This window comes from Pezoporus flaviventris, unplaced genomic scaffold (genome assembly GCF_033815535.1).
Source record: "Pezoporus flaviventris isolate CSIRO_AGI_PZ_B2104156 unplaced genomic scaffold, CSIRO_AGI_Pfla_v1 ptg000806l, whole genome shotgun sequence".
NCBI lineage: Eukaryota > Metazoa > Chordata > Aves > Psittaciformes > Psittacidae > Pezoporus > Pezoporus flaviventris.
This window is the reverse complement of record NW_026893351.1, coordinates 26,306-45,096: the sequence shown is the minus strand read 5'-3', so window position 1 is coordinate 45,096 and position 18,791 is coordinate 26,306. Positions and strand designations below refer to the sequence as shown.

General features: G+C 58.1%; 1 protein-coding gene across 1 annotated transcript; it reads right to left on the bottom strand.

Annotated features, from left to right (window-relative positions):
* Positions 1 to 1,880: 1,880 nt before the first annotated feature.
* On the bottom strand, positions 1,881 to 18,504 carry GATAD2B (GATA zinc finger domain containing 2B). The gene is made up of 10 exons (XM_061444329.1): positions 18,166 to 18,504; positions 15,613 to 15,742; positions 15,295 to 15,426; positions 15,068 to 15,199; positions 13,588 to 13,758; positions 10,508 to 10,823; positions 7,649 to 7,851; positions 6,728 to 6,838; positions 4,830 to 4,947; positions 1,881 to 2,328 (listed from the first exon to the last, which is right to left on the bottom strand). Exons 1-10 carry the CDS (start codon positions 18,492 to 18,494, stop codon positions 2,195 to 2,197), a joined length of 1,776 nt encoding a protein of 591 aa, XP_061300313.1. The 5' UTR covers positions 18,495 to 18,504; the 3' UTR covers positions 1,881 to 2,194.
* Positions 18,505 to 18,791: the final 287 nt, after the last annotated feature.

Here is an 18,791-nt window from a genome sequence, read left to right as displayed (position 1 = left end):
TGAGGGGCTGCTGGTGGGGGACCCCCCACCCATAAAGGGGGGGAAGGAAGGGTGCCTGGTCCCCAGGCTTTGGGGGGGGGGGTTGGTTTTGGGGGTCCCATTTCCCCCCCCCCCCCCCTTGGCCATCAAGCAAAGGGGTGAGCTGAGATTGCACGAGATTCTCCTGTTGGGAATAACAATGGATCGTCAAGAATCCGGGCTCAAAAAAAAAAGGGGGGGGGGGGGGGAATTCCTTAAAATTCCTTAAAAACAAGGCAGGAAACTCGCAGGGAGGAGCAAAAACCCTCAGGTGGGAACGGGGATGGGATGGGATGGGATGGGGATGGGATGGGATGGGATGGGGATGGGATGGGGATGGGATGGGATGGGGATGGGATGGGAATGGGGATGGGATGTGGGGCCGGGGTTGCTCCGGCAGCGAATTCCACTGGCAAGGGCTGTGTCTGCGAGGAGGAGGAAGAGGGATAAGAGGAGGAGGAGGAGGGAAGGGCCCATTAGTGTGAAGGTTTAAGTGCAAATAGAGCGTTTCTCAGACGACTTTTCTTGCTTTGGGTTCGTTAACCGGAGCCCCGGTGCCATTCCCATCATCCGGGTGCCATTCCCATCGCCCCAGTGCCATTCCCACCGCTTGGGTACCATTCCCATCACTTGGGTGCCATTTGCATCACTTGGGTGCCAATTCGCATCGCTTGGGTACCAATTCGCATCGCTTGGGTACCACTCCCATCACCTGGGGACCATTCCCATCACCTGGGGACCATTCCCATCGCTTGGGTACCATTCCCATCACCTGGATACCATTCCCATCACTTGGGGACCATTTCCATCCCCTGGGTACCATTCCCATCGCCCCGGTGCCATATGCTTCACCTGGGTACCATTCCCATCACTCGGGTGGCATTCCCATCACCTGGGTACCATTCCCATCACTCAGGTGGCATTCCCATCACCTGGGTACCATTCCCATCACTCGGGTGGCATTCCCATCACCTGGGTACCATTCCCATCACCTGGGTGCCATTCCCATCGCCCTGGTGCCATACGCATCACTTGGGTACCATTCCCATCACTCGGGTGGCATTCCCATCACCTGGGTACCATTCCCATCACTTTGATACCATTCCCATCACTTGGGGACCATTCCCATCACCTGGGTGCCATTCCCATCACTTGGATACCATTCCCATCGCTCGGGTGCCATTCCCATCCCCTGGGTGCCATTCCCATCACTTGGATACCATTCCCATCACTTGGGGACCATTCCCATCCCCTGGGTGCCATTCCCATCACTTGGATCCCATTCCCATCCCCTGGGTACCATTCCCATCGCCCCGGTGCCATTCCCATCGTCCGGACAGCAGCTCCGGAGCATGCACGAAGCGCGGAAGGGCCGAGGACGGGGACTCACCGTGCCCAAGTCTGCTCATGGGTGGCCTCAGCACCCTCCGCACCCCAAAGCGGGCTCCTTGCCTTGGCCAACCGGGGTCCCCAGCACCATCCACGGACCCCCAGCGGGCTCCCTGCCTCCATGGGAAGGGCTGGGATGGGAGGCTCCTGCCTTTCTTCTCGCCAAGGCAAGGGTGCAGCACCCCCAGCACCCACCCATGGGTGCTGGTGGCCCCTGGTCCCCACGTTTCCCCCCCCCCCAACCATAAGTCAGCACCAGGCTGCTGCCCGTGCACAGTAAAAGAGAAGGGGCTTCACTGCTGCCCCTGGGCCAAAGTCTGTGGCAAAAAGAGAAGCAGAGCACGAAAAAAAAGAGGAAGGAAAAGGGGAGGGGGGGTGGGAAACAGATCCCCAAAAAAAAAAAAAAAAATCGGGAAAAAAGACAAAAAAAAAAAGTCAGGAAAATCAACCCCCCCCCCCCCCCCAAAAAAAAAGAACCCCACGATACAATTCCAAACTCTAGGCTTTGTCATTACAAAAAACAGCATCACCCAAGCTGGAACACACACGGCGAGTGCTGACCTCAAGCAGACCTCGGGCAAAGGAAGCGGCCCCTCGCTTCCCACGTGGAAAAGGGCTGGAGGAAAGGAGAAGGATGCCGGAGGGTGGGAAAAGTGGGGTGGGCTGGGCTGGGTTCCTCTCTTGCTGTGGGTTTCTGGCTTTGCTTTCCCCCGGGGACGGTAGGCACCAGCACAGGCACTGCATGCGACGGGAGCGGGGTCGAGGGGGCTGCTCTGCTCAGCAGGGGTTATTTCTGTCCGCTGATGGACTGGGATATAGAGCGAGGCGGGATCATATCCAGGAGGTATTCCCGCTGCCGGTCCGCCAGGCTGGATGCTTTGTGGCCTCCGATGCCGGCGTTCAGGTAGGCGATGTTCACACCTGGGAGGGGGGGACGGGGACATCGAGGGGGTGATGGGGTGGGAGGAAGGGAGCACGGGGGGGCAGCGGCTCCGTCCCCTGCCATGGAGGACACCGAACGGGGTGCAGCACCCAAGGAAAAGCAGCACTGCTTGGGGGGACTGAGCCAGGACGCATCCCATCCTGTTCCATCCCATCCCATCCTGTTCCATCCCATCCCATCCTGTTCCATCCCATCCTGTTCCATCCCATCCCATCCATCCCATCCCATCCCATCCTGTTCCATCCCATCCTGTTCCATCCCATCCCATCCTGTTCCATCCCATCCCATCCATCCCATCCCATCCTGTTCCATCCCATCCCATCCATCCCATCCCATCCTGTTCCATCCCATCCCGTTCCATCCCATCCTGTTCCATCCCATCCCATCCATCCCATCCCATCCTGTTCCATCCCATCCTGTTCCATCCCATCCCATCCTGTTCCATCCCATCCTGTTCCATCCCATCCCATCCTGTTCCATCCCATCCCATCCTGTTCCATCCCATCCCATCCATCCCATCCCATCCTGTTCCATCCCATCCTATTCCATCCCATCCTATCCATCCCATCCCATCCTGTTCCATCCCATCCTATTCCATCTCATCCCATCCATCCCATCCTGTTCCATCCCATCCCATCCTGTTCCATCCCTTCCTATTCCATCTCATCCCATCCTATTCCACCCCATCCATCCCATCCTGTTCCATCCCATCCTATTCCATCTCACCCCATCCCATCCCATCCTATTCCATCTCATCCCATCCTATTCCATCTCATGCATCCCATCCTACACCATTCATTCATTCCTATTCCATCTCATCCCATCCATCCCATCCATCCACCCCATCCATCCCATCCCATTCCAACTCATCCTATTCCATCCCATCCCCTTCCATCCCATGACATCCTATTCCATCTCATCTATCCCATCCTATTCCATCCCATCCATCCCACTCATACCATCCCATCCTACTCCATCCCATCCTACTCCATCTCATCCATCCCATCCTATTCCATCCCATTCCATCCCATCCATCCCACTCATACCATCCCATCCTACTCCATCTCATCCATTCCATCCTATTCCATCCCATTCCATCCCATCCATCCCACTCATCCCATCCCATCCTACTCCATCCCATCCTATTCCATCTCATCCATCCCATACCATCTTGTTCCATCTCATCCCATTCCATTCTGTCTCATCCATCCCATCCTATTCCATCTCATTTCATTCCATTCTGTCTCATCCATCCCATCCTATTCCATCTCATCCATCCCATCCCATCCTGTTCCATCTCATCCATCCCATCCTATCCCATCCTATTCCATCCCATACAATCCCATCCATCCCAGCTTTTAGCTGGGAAGCGGGAACTGAACCTAAACCCACCCTATGAAACCCACAGGTTCCACTATGGGGGATAATGGGAATACCCCGATCCCACGGTGCCGCCGAACCCCTCTCCCTCGGAATCAACCCACCCCCATCCCGCTCCCCATCCAACCCCATCCCATCCCTGTCCAACCCCATCCCGCTCCCCATCCCGCTGCCCATCCAACCCCATCCCATCCCTGTCCAACCCCATCCCGCTCCCCATCCCACCCCATCCCGCTGCCCATCCAACCTCATCCCATCCCCGTCCAACCCTATCCCATCCCCACCCAACCCCATCCCGCTGCCCACCCAACCCCATCCCGTTCCCCATCCCACCCCATCCCGCTCCCCATCCAACCCCGTCCCATCCCCATCCAACCCCATCCCGCTGCCCATCCAACCCCATCCCATCCCCATCCAACCCCATCCCGCTGCCCATCCGACCCCATCCTGCTCCCCATCCAACCCCATCCCGTTCCCCATCCAAACCCCATCCAACCCCATCCCGCTCCCCATCCAACCCCATCCCATCCCCATCCAACCCCATCCCACCCCATCCAACCCCATCCTGCTCCCCATCCAACCCCATCCCACCCCATCCAACCCCATCCTGCTCCCCATCCAACCCCATCCCGTTCCCTACCAAACCCCATCCCGTTCCCCATCCAAACCCCATCCAACCCCATCCCGCTCCCCATCCAACCCCATCCCGCTCCCCATCCAACCCCATCCCATCCCCATCCAACCCCATCCCACCCCATCCAACCCCATCCCACCCCATCCAACCCCATCCCGTTCCCCATCCAACCCCATCCCGTTCCCCATCCAACCCCATCCCATCCCCATCCAACCCCACCCCATCCAACCCCATCCCGCTCCCCATCCAACCCCATCCCACCCCACCCAACCCCATCCCGCTGCCCATCCAACCCCATCCCACCCCATCCAACCCCATCCTGCTCCCCATCCAACCCCATCCCGCTCCCCATCCAACCCCATCCCATCCCCATCCAACCCCATCCAACCCCATCCAACCCCACCCCATCCCAACCCCATCCCACCCCATCCCTTCGGGCTGGGAAGCCGGCAGGCGGGCTCTCACCTGGCATGCCCAGGAGCCCGCCCGCCACGGAGAGCTGCGGCGCCTGCGCGAAGTTGGAGAGCATGGAGCGGGCGGAGGTGGGAATTCCACGCTGCAAAGAGCTCTGGGGCTGCGGAGCCTGCGGGGAGACGAGGATGCGGATGGAGGGAGGGAGCCGGGATCGCTCCGGAAGCGGCAGCCGTGGGTACACGGCAAGAGTCTGTGGATGGCTCCTCAGGGCTCTGATTCCCATGTTGGATGGCATGGGATCCAGAGGGAAAGGGCCGGGAGAGGGGCCCGACAGCAGCCACGAGCTATCGGGATGCAGGGGGCTCGGGATAAGGGCAATCCCAGGAAGAAGGGAGCCCAGACGGCAGGGATGCTGCGAGAGCAGCGGGGTGCTCACAGCTCCCTCCTCCTCAGGAGCTCAGGGCATGGAGGTTGGGAAAGCCCACCCCATCCTCTTCCATCCCATCCCATCATATTCCATCCCATCTCATCTGATCCCACCCAATTCACCTGATCCCATCCCATCCAATTCCCATCCCATCTATCCCATCCAATCCCCATTCCATCCATCCCATCCCATCCAGTTCCATCCCATCCCATCATATTCCATCCCATCTCATCTGATCCCATCCAATTCACCTGATCCCATCCCATCCAATTCCCATCCCATCTATCCCATCCAATCCCCATTCCATCCATCCCATCCCATCCAGTTCCATCCCATCCCATCATATTCCATCCCATCTCATCTGATCCCATCCAATTCACCTGATCCCATCCCATCCAATTCCCATCCCATCTATCCCATCCAATCCCCATTCCATCCATCCCATCCCATCCAGTTCCATCCCATCCCATCATATTCCATCCCATCCAATTCCCATCCCATCTATCCCATCCAATCCCCATTCCATCCATCCCATCCCATCCAGTTCCATCCCATCCCATCATATTCCATCCCATCTCATCTGATCCCATCCAATTCACCTGATCCCATCCCATCCAATCCCCATCCCATCCATCCCATCCCATCCCATCAATCCCACTCCATCCAATTCCATCCCATCCTATTCGATCCCATCCATCCCATTCAATCTGCATCCCATCCCATCCAATTCATCCCATCCCATCCATCCCATCCCATCCCATGCAATCCCCATCCCATCCATCCCATCCCCCCCATCCCATCTAATCCATTCCATCCTATTCCATCCCATCCAATTCTCATCCCATCCCATCTATCCCATCCCATCCCATCCCATCCCATTCATCCCACCCCATCCCATCCCATCCAATTCTCATCCCATCCCATCCCATCCCATTCATCCCACCCCATCCCATCTCATTCATCCCATCCAATTCTCATCCCATCCCATCTCATCCCATCCATCCCATCCCATCCCATCCCATCCTATCCCATCCCATCCTATCCCATCCCATCCTATTCCATCCCATCCAATCTGCATCCCATCCCATCCAATTCATCCCATCCCCATCCCATCCAATCCATCCCATCCTATTCCATAGCATCCAATCCCATCCCATCCTGTTCCATCCCATCCCATCCAATTCATCCCATCCCCATCCCATCCAATCCATCCCATCCTATTCCATAGCATCCAATCCATCCCATCCTGTTCCATCCCATCCCATCCAATCCATCCCATCCTATTCCATCCCATTCCACCCCAACCCATCCCATCCCACCCCATCCCATCCCATTCATCCCATCCCATCCAATTCTCACCCCATCCATCCCATCCCACCCCATCCCATCCTATTCATCCCATCCCATCCAATTCTCATCCCATCCCATCCCATCCATCCCATCCCACCCCATCCCATCCTATTCATCCCATCCCATCCAATTCTCATCCCATCCCATCCCATCCATCCCACCCCATCCCGACCTGCCGGAGCGTGTGGTGCCTCAGGATGTTCTCCTGTTTGCTGACGCCGGAGCCGGCGGGCGCCGCGGTGGGGGACAGGGCCGCCTGCTGCTGCAGCCTCTGCTCGATCTCCTGCGCCACGGGACCAGCACCCCCTCAGCACCCAGCACCCCCCTCAGCACCCAGCACCCCCTCAGCACCCAGCACCCCCTCAGCACCCAGCACCCCCTCAGCACCCAGCACCCCCCTCAGCACCCAGCACCCCCCTCAGCACCCAGCACCCCCCTCAGCACCCAGCACCCCCTCAGCACCCAGCACCCCCCTCAGCACCCAGCACCCCCTCAGCACCCAGCACCCCCCTCAGCACCCAGCACCCCCTCAGCACCCAGCACCCCCCTCAGCACCCAGCACCCCCTCAGCACCCAGCACCCCCTCAGCACCCAGCACCCCCCTCAGCACCCAGCACCCCCTCAGCACCCAGCACCCCCTCAGCACCCAGCACCCCCCTCAGCACCCAGCACCCCCTCAGCACCCAGCACCCCCTCAGCACCCAGCACCCCCCTCAGCACCCACAGCCCCCCCCTTCCCACCCCCACGCCCCAAAGGCTCCTCCTTCCCCATCGGACGCATCCCAAACGGATCCCGCGGCGCATCAAGTGGCTTCCCTCTACACGGGATGAGGCTGGGTTATTCCCTCCCCCCCCCATGGCCTCTAAAGGACATCCCAGCCCCGATTTATCCCGGGAATGTGCAGAATTCCCTCTTTCCACACCCAAACGAGTGCTTGAGCCACTTCCAGCACAGCCAAAAGGGGAAGCAGGGAAAGGAAGGCGGCAAAAGGAGCAACCTCTCCGACGCTCCCAAACCCACGCAACGGGACGGCAACCCGGCAGCTCCAAAGCTTGGGAATGCCGAGCTCCCAAAGGGGATCCGTGCACTCGCCTGCTCCTGCTGCAGGGCCTTGACGAAGGCGTTCTTGAGCCTGTTGGTGTGCTCGGCCTTCAGGGCCTTCTTCTGGTTGGACGTCATGCACTGCTCGCACAGGATCTTCCCGTTCTTCTCCTGCTTCCAGTGCGGGGTGAAGTCCGTGCGGCACTGGGCGCACACGAAGGGCTCCACGCGCAGCAGGGAGGAGCAGCTTTTCCCTAGGGAATGCCACAAAACAGGATGGGAATGGGGCAAGGGAGGAGGGGGAAACGGGAGGAGAAGCAAGGGGTCCACCCCCAACCAGCCCTGGTGTCGCTGACTCCATCCCAGGGGAAGGCAGAGAGGATGGGAAGGATCCAGCAAGGGAATTCCGGGATGGTGCTGCCTCCATCCCAGGGGAAGGCAGAGAGGATGGGAAGGATCCAGGAAGGGAATTCCGGGATGGTGCTGACTCCATCCCATGTGCTGGCAGAGAGGATGGGAAGGATCCAGGAAGGGAATTCCGGGATGGTGCTGACTCCATCCCAGGCACTGGCAGAGAGGATGGGAAGGATCCAGGAAGGGAATTCCGGGATGGTGCTGCCTCCATCCCAGGCACTGGCAGAGAGGATGGGAAGGATCCAGCAAGGGAATTCCGGGATGGTGCTGCCTCCATCCCATGTGAAGGCAGAGAGGATGGGAAGGATCCAGCAAGGGAATTCCGGGATGGTGCTGACTCCATCCCAGGGGAAGGCAGAGAGGATGGGAAGGATCCAGCAAGGGAATTCCGGGATGGTGCTGACTCCATCCCAGGGGAACGCAGAGAGGATGGGAAGGATCCAGCAAGGGAATTCCGGGATGGTGATGACTCCATCCCAGGGGAAGGCAGAGAGGATGGGAAGGATCCAGCAAGGGAATTCCGGGATGGTGCTGACTCCATCCCAGGGGAACGCAGAGAGGATGGGAAGGATCCAGCAAGGGAATTCCGGGATGGTGATGACTCCATCCCATGTGCTGGCAGAGAGGATGGGAAGGATCCAGCAAGGGAATTCCGGGATGGTGCTGACTCCATCCCATGTGAAGGCAGAGAGGATGGGAAGGATCCAGGAAGGGAATTCCGGGATGGTGCTGCCTCCATCCCATGTGAAGGCAGAGAGGATGGGAAGGATCCAGGAAGGAATTCCGGGATGGTGCTGACTCCATCCCATGTGAAGGCAGAGAGGATGGGAAGGATCCAGCAAGGGAATTCCGGGATGGTGCTGCCTCCATCCCATGTGAAGGCAGAGAGGATGGGAAGGATCCAGCAAGGGAATTCTGGGATGGTGCTGCCTCCATCCCAGGCACTGGCAGAGAGGATGGGAAGGATCCAGCAAGGGAATTCCGGGATGGTGCTGCCTCCATCCCATGTGAAGGCAGAGAGGATGGGAAGGATCCAGCAAGGGAATTCCGGGATGGTGCTGCCTCCATCCCAGGGGAAGGCAGAGAGGATGGGAAGGATCCAGCAAGGGAATTCCGGGATGGTGCTGACTCCATCCCAGGCACTGGCAGAGAGGATGGGAAGGATGCAGCAAGGGAATTCCGGGATGGTGCTGCCGGCATGATCCCGGCTATCCCAAGGGAGAAACAGGACAAGGTTTCCCCTCAACCTGATGGGGCTTGGCTTAGGAAAAGCTGGAAGGGCCACGGCCGCAGCCCCATAGGGCTGCACTGCCAGAGCACCGCCTCAATCCCATCCACCTCCACGGGGCATCCCAAAGGGATGGGAGCCGGAACCACGGGGATGGGAGCTCCCAGGGCACAGACTCCGCTGCTCCAGAGCAATTCCAAGGCTATTCCAGGACCTTGGCACACCAAGGCCGCCAAACCGGCTCCTACTGCTTGGGGTTGGGCTTGGGGGGGCCAGGTTCTGCCCTCCTCCCGTTGCAGGCAGCCAAGCAGGAAGGAGCAGAGCTCTCCCAAAGCACCCATGTGGGGCTTTCCCATCGACTCCCTAGGGGATGGGATGGGATGGGATGGGATGCGATGGGATGGGATGGGATGGGATGGGATGGGATGGGATGGGATGCGATGGAATGGGAGGGGATGCGATGGGATGCGATGGGATGGGATGGGATGGGATGGGATGGGATGCGATGGGATGGGATGGGATGCGATGGGATGGGATGGGATGGGATGCGATGGGATGGGATGGGATGGGATGCGATGGGATGGGATGGGATGCGATGGGATGCGATGGGATGGGATGGGATGGGATGGGATGGGATGCGATGGGATGCGATGGAATGGGAGGGGATGCGATGGGATGCGATGGGATGGGATGGGATGGGATGCGATGGGATGGGATGGGATGGGATGCGATGGGATGGGATGCGATGGGATGGGATGGGATGCGATGGGATGGGATGCGATGGGATGGGATGGGATGGGATGGGATGGGATGGGATGGGATGGGATGCGATGGGATGGGATGCGATGGGATGGGATGCGATGGGATGGGATGGGATGCGATGGGATGGGATGCGATGGGATGGGATGCGATGGGATGGGATGGGATGGGATGGGATGGGATGGGATGGGATGGGATGCGATGGGATGGGATGCAATGGGATGGGATGGGATGCGATGGGATGGGATGGGATGGGATGGGATGCGATGGGATGGGATGGGATGGGATGCGATGGGATGGGATGGGATGGGATGGGATGGGATGGGATGGGATGGGATGCGATGGGATGGGATGGGATGCGATGGGATGGGATGCGATGGGATGGGATGGGATGCGATGGGATGCGATGGGATGGGATGCGATGGGATGCGATGGGATGGGATGGGATGCGATGGGATGGGATGGGATGGGATGGGATGCGATGGGATGGCAGCACCCCGGGCGCTCACCTTGGCTGTCGATGACGCTCTGCACCACCTCCTCCAGCCCCACCATGTAGATGAACTCGCTGTTGGCGGCGCTGGGTAGGAAATGCAGGAGGGGAGCGGGGGGTTTTGGGGGGGGGATCTCCAGCAGGGTCTTTTCCAGCTGCTTCCGTAGGGCCAGCTTGGCAGCGGCTTGGGAATTGGCGGCGTCGGACAAAGCGCTGGGGCTGGGAAGGGGAGAGGAGACCCTGGCCACGGAGCCGGGCGGGAGGTGGGAGGCGAGGTTCATGTAGATGGCCGAGGAGGAGCTCCGCTGGCACGGCACGGACGAGCTGGATTGCTGGCGAGGAAGAGGAAGGGGAGCTCAGGATGGGGATCCCCTCCCAAAGCGGTGCCCAGGAGCTCCAGGCCTCTGGAATCCCATGCCCGGAGCAGGGCTGCTCGCAGGGCGCGTCCCCTCCCAGCCCATTGGCGTTCCCAACGGGGACAATTCCCTCCTGGCCCGTTCCCGGCGGCGCCCGGGATGTGTGGGGCTGGGAAGGATTGGGAATAACACGGGGAGGATAACCCCGCTTGTCTCTATTGGAATGCTGAGATTGGAGGAGATCTCAGCGCCGGGCTGATCCTTAGAGCATCTCCCAGGCCCTAAAACCACCTGGAGAGGGGCTTGGACAAGGGGTTGGGATGAGCTTGAGGCTCCTTTCCAACCCAACCCATTCCAGGATTCCCTATCAGGTCAAGCCCATCCTTTCCAACCCAACCCATTCCATGATTCCCCATCATTTCAAGCCCATCCTTCCCAACCCAACCCATTCCAGGATTCCCTATCAGGTCAAGCCCATCCTTTCCAACCCAACCCATTCCATGATTCCCCATCATTTCAAGCCCATCCTTTCCAACCCATTCCATGATTCCCCATCATTTCAAGCCCATCCTTCCCAACCCATTCCAGGATTCCCCATCATTTCAAGCCCATCCTTCCCAACCCATTCCATGATTCCCCATCATTTCAAGCCCATCCTTCCCAACCCGACCCATTCCATGATTCCCCATCATTTCAAGACCATCCTTTCCAACTCAACCCATTCCATGATTCCCCATCATTTCAAGCCCATCCTTCCCAACCCGACCCATTCCATGATTCCCCATCATTTCAAACCCATCCTTTCCAACCCAACCCATTCCATGATTCCCCATCATTTCAAGTCCATCCTTTCCAACCCATTCCAGGATTCCCCATCATTTCAAGCCCATCCTTCCCAACCCATTCCATGATTCCCCATCATTTCAAGCCCATCCTTCCCAACCCATTCCATGATTCCCCATCATTTCAAGTCCATCCTTTCCAACCCAACCCATTCCATGATTCCCCATCATTTCAAGCCCATCCTTTCCAACCCAACCCATTCCAGGATTCCCCATCAGTTCAAACCCATCCTTCCCAACCCATTCCATGATTCCCCATCAGTTCAAGTCCATCCTTTCCAACCCAACCCATTCCATGATTCCCCATCATTTCAAGCCCATCCTTCCCAACCCATTCCATGATTCCCCATCATTTCAAGCCCATCCTTTCCAACCCATTCCATGATTCCCCATCATTTCAAGCCCATCCTTTCCAACCCAACCCATTCCAGGATTCCCCATCATTTCAAGCCCATCCTTCCCAACCCAACCCATTCCATGATTCCCCATCATTTCAAGCCCATCCTTCCCAACCCAACCCATTCCATGATTCCCCATCATTTCAAGCCCATCCTTCCCAACCCAACCCATTCCATGATTCCCCATCATTTCAAGCCCATCCTTTCCAACCCAACCCATTCCATGATTCCCCATCATTTCAAGCCCATCCTTCCCAACCCATTCCATGATTCCCCATCATTTCAAGCCCATCCTTCCCAACCCATTCCATGATTCCCCATCATTTCAAGCCCATCCTTCCCAACCCAACCCATTCCAGGATTCCCCATCATTTCAAGCCCATCCTTCCCAACCCAACCCATTCCATGATTCCCCATCATTTCAAGCCCATCCTTCCCAACCCAACCCATTCCAGGATTCCCCATCAGTTCAAACCCATCCTTCCCAACCCATTCCATGATTCCCCATCATTTCAAGCCCATCCTTTCCAACCCATTCCATGATTCCTCATCATTTCAAGCCCATCCTTCCCAACCCAACCCATTCCAGGATTCCCCATCATTTCAAGCCCATCCTTTCCAACCCAACCCATTCCATGATTCCCCATCATTTCAAGCCCATCCTTCCCAACCCATTCCAGGATTCCCCATCATTTCAAGACCATCCTTTCCAACCCAACCCATTCCAGGATTCCCCATCATTTCAAGCCCATCCTTCCCAACCCAACCCATTCCATGATTCCCCATCATTTCAAGCCCATCCTTTCCAACCCAACCCATTCCATGATTCCCCATCATTTCAAGCCCATCCTTCCCAACCCATTCCAGGATTCCCCATCATTTCAAGCCCATCCTTCCCAACCCAACCCATTCCATGATTCCCCATCATTTCAAGCCCATCCTTCCCAACCCAACCCATTCCAGGATTCCCCATCAGTTCAAACCCATCCTTCCCAACCCATTCCATGATTCCCCATCATTTCAAGCCCATCCTTCCCAACCCAACTCATTCCATGATTCCCCATCATTTCAAGCCCATCCTTCCCAACCCAACTCATTCCATGATTCCCCATCATTTCAAGCCCATCCTTCCCAACCCAACTCATTCCATGATTCCCCATCATTTCAAGCCCATCCTTTCCAACCCAACCCATTCCATGATTCCCCATCATTTCAAGCCCATCCTTCCCAACCCATTCCATGATTCCCCATCATTTCAAGTCCATCCTTTCCAACCCAACCCATTCCATGATTCCCCATCATTTCAAGCCCATCCTTTCCAACCCATTCCATGATTCCCCATCATTTCAAGCCCATCCTTCCCAACCCAACTCATTCCATGATTCCCCATCATTTCAAGCCCATCCATCCCCTCCACTTGGCATGTGTCCTCCCTCCACCTCCACGCCGAGCGATGGGCGCTCTCCCCATTCCCACCGGAAGGGCCGGATGGGACCTTACTGGCTGGTAGTTGATGGCTGGATTCATGCTGGGCGTCGTGGTCCGGATGAGGCCGGGTTTGGGAGGCCCCCTCTGGCCCTGGAGCTGGGCAGGGCTGGGAGCGATCACGCGCTGGGACATGAGCATGTGGGGCAGGGTGGTGGTGCTGGCCGAGCGGATGACGCTGTGACCCTGGGGGGAGAGGCAAGGCCCGAGGGCATTCCCGTTCCTCGGCAATTCCCGGGAATGCTGCTCCAGGAACTCCGTGCTCCTTGATGACCCGGAGGGCCAAAGCCTCGTGGTCACATATCCCTGGTTTCTGAGTCAAGGGAAGGGGTGGGAATCCTCATGGAGCAACTGCTTCCCATGAGCCAGGGACTTCCAGGATCTGGGATGGGATGGCTTGGAAGTTGTTGCCAAGCCCCACATCCTGGCAGTGCTCAGGGCCAGGCTGGATGGGGCTTGGAGCAAGCTGGGGAGGGGGGTGGATCTGGATGAGCTTTAAGCTCCCTTCAATCCAATTCCATGCTCCTGTGATCCTGGGTTAATCCATATGGAGAAACGAGAAGGGAAAAATGGGATTGAGGAGCACGGAGCTCTTCCAGCCGGGATTCACACCGCTGCTGGAGCTCCACATGGAATGGTTCTAAGAGGGCTGCTCCCAGGGAAGGGAGCTCGTTGGGGCAGGAATGCAGGGGCCTGTTTCACACCTCGATCCCAGGCAATCCCAACCATCACCCTGGGATCGGGAAGCCCCGGAGCAGAGGCTTCTCCCAATGGCTCCAATGGGAACAGAGAGATCCGACAGCTCAATCCCCTCATGGAAGCACCTCCTGCCTGGCAGCCTCTTCCTCCCCGTGCCCTTCAGCTGCTTCCCGGGATGCTGCATCCCAAAGGAAAGGCTCCCAAAGCCAGGGCAAACAAGGAGCTTCCTTCAGCAGCCCCATCCCACAACGGGCCTGAGCCCGGCTCGTTGCCATAGCAAAGCCAACACACATCCCAAACAAAGGGAATTGGGAATGCCGGGAGGGAAGGAAGGAAGGAGCAGGAGGCAGGGGGATGCGCTGCATCCCGCATCCCCATTCCAACGTGGAGGCAAGAAGGGATAAAGCCCGTTCCCGGAGCTCATGGAACACTCGAAGTATCCCAAAGCCCCATAAAGAGCCCCAGAGGCGGCATTCCCAAATGGGACAGATCCCAAGGCAGCTCCTTCCACATCACACAAGCCAGGGCATCACCTGGACCGGCCTCCATCCATCCCCATGCGCATCCATGAGCTGCTCCGTGGGGATGGCTGAGCCTGGAGGAGGCTCCTGAAGGGAAACCTGGGAAGGGGCCTCGGAGAAGGGATGGAGGGGCAGGAAAAGGGGGATGATTGATTCCGTGATTCCTCTTAGGTAAGAGGGAACTTCCCAGCCCAAGCGTGCGTCACCAGGCTCACGGTGCTGGGAACCCCTTGGAGCCGGCGCCTCCATAGGGAAGGGATGTTGGGAATTCTCACCTGTAATGTCCTTAGGTTCTGAGGCTCAACCCCCTGAGCTCCAGGCCTGGAGGGCAGCTTGGACAGTCCCTGCTGTCCCACGTGAGCAGGAGAAGGCTGGACGATGGAGGCCGCGTTCTGCACCACGGGAGTCTGCGTGGGGAGCAAAGGAGAGGCGGCATCAGGGATGCAATTCCAGGCCCGGAGCCAGGCCCCTCGTCCTCACCCAGCCCCACGGGATGCTTCACCTTCTGCACCACGTTCTCCTTCTGCAGCTGGCTTTGCCTCAGCTTCTTCAGCAGCACCAGCCTGGCCTCCTCGAGCCGCAGCTCATCCCGGAGCTGCTTGATGAGCTGCTGCCTCTCCTCTATGCTCTTCCCCTATGGAGAGATCCCAAATCCCATTCGCCTTCCTGGCAGCGGGAAGAGCGCGACGATGCTTTCCTCCATGGATCAGCAGGGATGGTGATGCCCCAAAGGTGTCGTCGTCCCCCCCCCCCCCAAATCCCAGCAGTGGAATGGCTCCGTGCTGGAGCATCCATCAGGAAAAGCAAGGCTCTTCCCTACCTTGAACATCTCCAGGTTGGCTGCCTTGAGGCGCTCTTCCATGCGGGAGCTGGAACGGGGGCTGGAGGCTTCGTTGTCGGAGAGGACGATGATGTCCGGGGATGGGGTCAATCGGCCCCTGTCCTGCTCGCTGCGGGGGGGTGTAAGGATAAAGGTGGGAATATGGAGCCAGGAGGAGCGGATCCCGAGTGGAATAACCCCCCCCAGTCACCAGGGATGCGAACTGGAGCTCGGCACCGTGCTCCATGCCCATAGAGACACCCAGAGCCGGGATGGAAGAAGGGAAAAGCCACGTTGGAATGGGGTTTCCTGCCCTGGGAGAAGGGGAAGGTGTGGGAAGCAAACCCCATTCCGAGGAAGGAGGCACTAATAAAAGCCTTCTGCTGTTCCAAATGGAAGGAAATGCTTGGAAAACCTTGGGAATTGTGCACTAAGGCAGTGTGAAGCACTGAGGCCCATGGGGGCTCAGCACCACCGGGAGGTCTCTGCCCTGAGGCTGCAGCAGGAGGCCCATGGATGATCCGATCCCAAGCTTTTAGCTTCCAAGAGGAAGCCCGGAGCTGAAGCCAAGCTTCCAGGCTTGGCTGCTCCGAGGGCAATGGGATGCTCAGAGTGGGAATGTGGCTCCCAGCATCTTGGCTTCATCTCCCAGGCGGTTGTATGGAATTCCAGCCACATCCACCCGCAAACCTCATCCATACGGAGATCCCAGCTGGAAAAGCACCCCCAGCAGCGTGGCTCCACCCCATCCGAACCAACAGGGAGGAATCATCTGACCCCAGACTGTGATCCCCAGCTATCCCATTCCTGCAGGATCCCAAGGCTTTTCCAGCTGCTCCATCCTGGAGCACAGGAGAAGGTGGTGTGGTCCAGAGCATCCTGTGGATGCCAGTGGGCCCCGCTCCATCCACACAACCCATCCTGCATCCCAGGGGGTTCGGTTCAGCTTTCCAAGGGGAAAAGCTGCTGTTGGATGGGATGAACACGTGCTGATCACATGGATCCTGCCAGAACCAATCCCAAGCCTCGGGATGCGCTTCCACTGAGGAACAGCATCCCAACCTCTTGGGTTAGAGGGATGGAAGGCAACTAAGCCTTGAGCCCAGCGGGGCTTCCTCCTCCTCCAGCATCCTTGGATACAGCTCAGGGATACCTGGAGTTGTAAAGGATCACATTGGGATGGATGTGCTGGTACCCAACTGGATGTGCTGGTACCCAACTGGATGTGCCGGTACCCAATGGGATGCGCCGGTACCCAATGGGATGTGCCGGTATCCAACGGGATGTGCTGGTACCCAACTGGATGTGCTGGTACCCAACTGGATGTGCCAATACTCAACTGGATGTGCCAGTATCCAACTGGATGTACCAGTATCCAACTGGATGTGCCAGTACCTAACAGGATGTGTCGGTATCCAACTGGATGTGCTGGTACCCAACTGGATGTGCTGGTACCCAACTGGATGTGCCAGTATCCAACTGGACGTGTCAATACTCAACTGGATGCGCCAGCACCCAACTGGATGTGCCAGCACCCAACTGGATGTGTTCGTACACAACTGGATGTGCCGGTACCCAACTGGATGTGCCAGTACCCAACTGGATGTGCCAGTACCCAACTGGATGTGCCGGTACCCAACTGGATGTGCTGGTACTCAACTGGATGTGCTGGTACCCAACTGGATGTGCCGGTACCCAACTGGATGTGCTGGTACCCAACTGGATGTGCCAGTACCCAACTGGATGTGCTGGTACCCAACTGGATGTGCCAGTACCCAACTGGATGTGCTGGTACCCAACTGGATGCGTTCGTACCCAACTGGATGTGCCGGTACCCAACTGGATGTGCCAGTACCCAACTGGATGTGCAGTATCTTACACCCAGAGCCATCACTCCCACATTTGGCACCTCAGAAGCTTAACCCCCTTTGCCAAGTGGCTGAGTGCCACCCACACTGGGGCACCCCTTGGGTTTTGGGGGAGAACTGTGCTTTCCAGAGGAGCAACACCCCCATGATGGCCTCAGAGCAGGACCCAGGTGAACCCACAGGGTGCTGGGTGCACCCAGATGCCCCCCCAGGAGGACACTTACACCCTCGAGAACAACAGCACCGATGAAGGATGCTCCATAGGCCAAAGGGTGACAGAGAAGCATCAATGGGTCTCACATTCGCTATAGCACCCAGAGGGAGCATGGAGATCCTTCCCCTTCCAGTCCCCCATCCCGGTTGGAACATCGGCATCTACATCCAGAGCGCAGCTCTGCATGGGAAGGACCAGCAGCTCCTTCCCGTTGGGATGAAGGGACCTTTCCAGCTTGGACCAGATTGCTCCAAGCTCCATCCCACCCGGCCCTACGGCTGCACCTTTCAATGCTCAACACAGGGATGCAGGAGCCACAGAATCCATGCGGATGCGGGCTGGAATAAGCAGCAAAGCCAACAGCAGCCGATAGCAAACTCTGCTCCTCCTGTCTCCAACCAAAGGCCCCCCCCCCCCCCCCAAAAAAGGTCCATTTGATGCCCTCAAAAGCAAGAGAAAGGGGGCACCCACCTCCTCCTGGCGCTCATATCCACGGGCTCCTCATTGATGTTCTCCTTGCCCGGCCTCCCCCCGGTCCTGCCGTCGCCGTGGGGCCGGAGGCTCCCGTTGAGCTTTTCCTCGTAGCCCTTCCCGGCATCCGGCTTCACGGCCAGCTCGTGGGGGACGTCGAGGCCGGCCAGGTCTTTCCTCTTGAGCAGGGCCAGCATCTTGAGGCGCTCCATGGCCTCGTGCCCTTCCATCTTCAGCCTCTTGGCCAGGACGTCGTCGCGCTCCTCGGCCTGGTCCAGGCTCCGCTTGAGCAGGTTGAGGCGCAGAGCATCCTCCGTCATCCTGTCCATCCTGCGGGATACGGGGCACCGTCAATGGGAGGCACGGAGCAACCGCTTCCCCTCCCCACTGCATCCCGGATCCCAAAGCAAGGGGAAGGAAGGGCCGCAGGCTTCCAGCATCCCAAATTCCCTTGGGAACGGCGGATACAAGCCTAGAGGCAGCAAGAAACCACCACTGGGCGCAACCCAAGTGGCTTGGGATCCTTTAGGATCACCAGGGCGAGGCCACCACAGCGTTAAGCCCGTTGGCAAGGGGAGATGGGAAGCTCAAAGGCTTCATTCCATGGCTTTTTCCCCTTTGGATGG

Excerpts from the sequence above, each read along its gene's own strand:
- GATAD2B (XM_061444329.1), bottom strand. The coding sequence starts at position 18,494 with ATGGACAGGATGACGGAGGATGCTCTGCGCCTCAACCTGCTCAAGCGG. Across the intron at positions 15,427-15,612 it reads CCAACCTGGAGATGTTCAAG|GGGAAGAGCATAGAGGAGAG; the intron begins GTAGGGAAGAGC and ends ATCTCTCCATAG. Across the intron at positions 7,852-10,507 it reads GAGCGTCATCGACAGCCAAG|GGAAAAGCTGCTCCTCCCTG; the intron begins GTGAGCGCCCGG and ends GGCATTCCCTAG.